This window comes from Cystoisospora suis (genome assembly GCF_002600585.1).
Source record: "Cystoisospora suis strain Wien I chromosome Unknown contig_3319, whole genome shotgun sequence".
NCBI classification, from domain to species: domain Eukaryota; phylum Apicomplexa; class Conoidasida; order Eucoccidiorida; family Sarcocystidae; genus Cystoisospora; species Cystoisospora suis.
Genome location: NW_027156114.1, coordinates 10,532 through 15,116, shown reverse-complemented (window position 1 = coordinate 15,116; position 4,585 = coordinate 10,532). Strand labels below are relative to the sequence as shown.

Below are 4,585 nucleotides of genomic sequence, written 5' to 3'. Positions count from 1 at the left end.
TCTCGTTGTTCTTCTCTTCCTGTCTCTGTAGTGTTCTCCTTCACTTGCTGTCCTACGTCAGTGAATGCCGTCGTCTTCATCTTTTTCTTCTTCATCATGAGCAGCCTCATCATCTTCTCTGTATAGACGGTCAACGGCTTTTTTGCTGAGAGTTCCTTGATCTTTTGGTGATATTTCCTTCTTCTCCATAGACTTTCACCTAGACGATACGCAGCAAACAAAGCGAGTGCGGCCGACGTGAATTTCGTGCCTACGCTTAATCGGCCTTGTTTTTCTCTTGGCACACCTAGAATTCGATGAAACATCGTTACAAGTCCAACTTGCTGTGCTATGAAAGGTAGCGCAGCTGCAACTAATCCCCCGGTCCCATTGATCGGTGGTTGCCCATGATGATCGCGAATAAAAAGGAGGAGTTCGTCGAGCGCTTTAAGTCTTTCGTCCGATGAAACGTCCTTATCTACGAGAGAACGCTTCATCAATCTCTCATAGGTCTTCGCTTTGTGCCGAGTATAGGCATAGTTCGCTAGAAGAGCAGCTGACGCACCACCTATAGCAAAAGGTGTGGCCGGATGAAGCACGACATCTGCGTATCTCTCTGGTACGAATGGAAATTCTTCTAGAAATTCTTTTTTTTCGGCTTCCATTTCAGACTTGCTTCGCCGCCCGAGTAAGAGGAAGAGAGCATAGCAGCCTAGGAGGATCCCTGGAAGCAGACCCGATGCGGTCGGAGCACTCGTCTTCGTCAGCTTGTACAAAAGTCTTTTTATCGATTCGTCGCTAGTTGTCTTTTTATCATCGTCTTCGACTTCATCACCTTCAACAAGAAGATCAGCATCATGATCTTCTTCTTCTTCCTCTTCTTGCTCCTCGGAGGAAGACGGGGAAGTTTGAGGTGGGGATGAAAGAGGTGTCTGTACATTACTCCTTATGAATTCAGTATTGTCAGTTGGTAGAGAAACCCGTTTAGTCCTATTCACCGAATCTTCTTGTTTTTTCTCATTGTCTCCACGCTTCATGGATCTGACTGAACTGTCTTTCCATTGATCACGAGTCACAGTCGCGTTTGCAAAAGGAGAGGAAATCGAAATAGGATGGGTCGTTTCTCATGTCGGGCTATCTGTCTCTCCAACAGAAAGTCCGTTTAGTCTCAAATGATGGAGAACAGAAGAAGAAAGATGAGACCCAGCCAACGAAGCCTTGGGGGGGTCCCGGTCGTTATCAGGGGTGCCCACTCCGCGGACTGCGGTAAGGGTTGAGTGAGCCAAAGAAACACAAGAAGAGAAGGTTACGAAAAGAACTAAATAGAAAGGATGCATGTTGGTAGAACATAAGGTTGTCCCAGGTTCGATAAGAATGAGCCAGTTCGCCTGAATAATGAAAATCTAAGAACGAAGCAATGAATAAAGAACAGACACGACCGCCGCCACTGCCCCGTGTGAGCTTGTCTCATAGCGAGAGAGAAGATAGATACCTTCGTAGTCTGTCCAAGAAAAGACAACTCAGTTAAAAGCCCCACCCTGACGGACGGGCAGTAGGGTGTTGTACGACAAAGAGCGGGAAAGCAGGAGTAAGTAGAGAGGTCGTCAAGAGAAAACTAAGAACGTTCTGATCATGCGAGGACAGTCAGAGGGCGCGTCTCAATTATACCCACTCCTCGACAGCGAGTCTGTCTCTCTGTCTCCCTGTCCCTACTTCTTCGAGCTCTTCACCTTCTGTACACAGCAAAAGGATGTGTAAAAACTACCTTGTGATTCTGGGTGTCTGGATTTGTACCCCCGCTCAAGGCTATTCGGCAATCTTCGCTCGGGAGTTTGCCTGGTTCAAGACGGAGAAGAGGCAACGGATGCGAATAAAGACAAGCGGACCCCTCTTTGAGTGGTCTACACTGACCGAGGCTTCACTACAAAAGTTTGATAGACCTGTTCTGAAAGAGTAAAGCGGCATGAACAAAGATGTATGTGTACAGGCTTCTTCTCACTCGACACGTTCCACAATATAAAACTCGCTCCCACAACGGGTGGTCAGCAGGCAAGCGGGTCTCGGTGTCTTGTACAGCATGTCTGTGAAAACACTCTTTTCGCTCAGCAAGAATACATTTCAAAGCCTGGCTGAGAAAGATTGGTGTCAACTTCCCTTAGCGATGAAGACGAAAGCAGTCTCTTACCAGAAGCAGTGGTGTGAGGAACACCGTTGCATCGACTGAAAAAAGATTCAAACTGATCAGTTGCTGCACGGCTGTGTCGTATCAATCCTACTGATCTATCACCTGGGGGGCTTTGCTATTCGGATCGTTTTTTGCTTCATTCTCAACCGTTCAGTGGTAGAGGCGAAGACAAGGACAAAACTCATTCGCTTCTGGTCTGTCGTCAAGAGAAGCTTGCTATTCCGCGATGATCATGTGCGCCAGTCACACCGGATCCAGCGAGAAGGAAGTAACAGAAGAAAAGAACGACGTCCAGAGCCTTCCCCATTCAGAGAACAGACGTTTTCTTTCACCCCAAATGTGCAATAAGGTCTTGAACCGTTTGAAGAAGAAGAAGAAGACTAAAAAAAAAAGACCTGTAGGTGAAGTTGCGCTCTCGCAGGGTGTCGGACTTGGGCGGCGAGATGCGAAGAAATGTTCCGAATGGCAGTAAGAAAGCTGAGATGTTATTTTTAGGTTTTTTCTTGTCTAGGTTTTCGCGGTCGTTCTTCGGTACGATCCGTAGCTCATTCGTTCCATTCGAGAAGAAAAGAAGCAAGAGTTTCGAACTTCGAACGGCATCGAAAGAAAGCATTCTCTCTAACCACACTTCTCTGAGAGTAATAAAGTGAAGGAAAGAGGCACGCTTTGATCCATCGTGGTCCGTATGGCACTGAACTGACCACGGCTGCACTTTTTTCATTTCTTGAAACAAGTCTATGCTAGAGAGTGTAGAAAAGTCACGTGTATGGACAGGTACAGTGAGACAGTTTCTGCCTCCCCTCTCAAGAAAACGTCATCATTCATCCAGAGTGGGGTGCGGCACAGTGGGGAAGGCAAGATCTCCGTGCTTACGGCCGAGGTTAGGGTTCTAGTATATGTACTCGTGGTGCGTTCAACGAAGGGCCGGGCGGGGGAGGGTTTTATCCCCGTGCTGTTTAGTGTTGATATATGGTACTACATTCATTGCTTCATTAGGTCGATTGTTTCCGACAGGTCTCTTTTTCGGTCGCCAGGGGTCGGGCAATGGAAGAGATGACTCGTTCCGGACGTCTCCTGTGCCGCCCGCTCTCGCGCAATGAGGCGACAGACTCCCAGCTCCGTCTAGACGCACTCTCTTGTTGCGATGTGTGTTTTTTAAGAGTTTCATGGGAAGTTAACTAACAGAGCTAGGCAGGATCTTTGCATGTTTGCGAGGTATATCCAGGGTATAGGAAACCTAGCAGGGACTTCTCCTCGTACGGTAACAAGAAAGAGAAGATGCAGCACCGGAAAACGCACGCGTGACGGTGTGCGTCTGCACTGGCACCTTCTTACATGCAACCTTATTCTTTATCACCCCGGTATATTCCACTTCATACCCTTGTATAAGTCATAAGGGACAGTAGACATCTACGTGTTCTCCATCCCGTACGGCATCAGCGTAGCAGCAGCGGTTCTTTGCCGTCTTGTATTCATTCTTCTTCTACCCACCAACAAGGCCAGAGTGGTGGGCGAATGTCAAGACCGCTTAACAAAAGACAGAGATGGGATGGACTCAAGACAAACTCGCATGCCGAAAGAACATGACGAAGAAAGAAAACAGGAAAACGGAGTTCACTGCTAAACACAACAGCGGCATGGACCTCTCACTCCACGAAGCTACAGCAGGTATTCGTCCAGCAGCAATGCACGAAGTGGGATTTGAACCCACGCGGACTACTGTCCACCAGAACTTGAGTCTGGCGCCTTAGACCACTCGGCCATCCGTGCTGTATTTCAGCTGTACATACACCTCGTTCCTACCATTGATTGCTCTTCGTGTCCGGATTCTTCGATTTCTCTATCTTTCACCGGCACCGTCTTTAGTTCAGACCTGTTGGAATTCAAAGGAGCCTGCTTCTGCTCTTGTAGAAAGGAGAAAGTGAAGACAGAAGCTTTCTTCTGCAGAAGGAGGCAAGGACGCTTCTCTGATCGGACTTTGCCGCGGTCAGCTGAACTCAAGAGCTACTGCGCAACGACAAACACTCGTCTCGCTACTGTCTGCTCAGGAATCGTTCTTCTCCATCACACTACCTCTCCACCATATGATTTTTTCAACCAAAAAGACAATTACGCTTCCAGGAAAAGGTCCTGCTGAGTTATATCATGTACTTGTCTTCGGTTGCCAAACGTAAGAAGGAAAGAAAGATAGATGTTTACAGGGCAAATGAAAGAGAAGGCACACTTGTCCCTATGCAGCCGGCCGCCCGGCTCGAGAGAGCGAGCCGTGCCCAGGCGCATCGAGGAAAGGACAGGAAGTACACCTGCGCGTAGAGTTGCGCTTGATGGATCGAATTTCTCTTGCTTTCTTTTATTCTTCTTTCGTCACCCCAGGGACCGAAACCTTACCCGTGGTGTCTGTCGTATACATCTGTGGGGGAA

The 4,585-nt window shown here is 48.1% G+C and overlaps 1 protein-coding gene across 1 annotated transcript; it reads left to right on the top strand.

The window, feature by feature from the left end:
* On the top strand, window positions 1-638 carry CSUI_006536 (uncharacterized protein; the record flags this gene model as incomplete). Its single annotated transcript, XM_068066692.1, has 1 exon — window positions 1-638. A coding segment is annotated over one exon (147 nt), but the record flags the coding sequence as incomplete, so codon positions are not given.
* Between the last annotated feature and the right edge of the window lie 3,947 nt (window positions 639-4,585).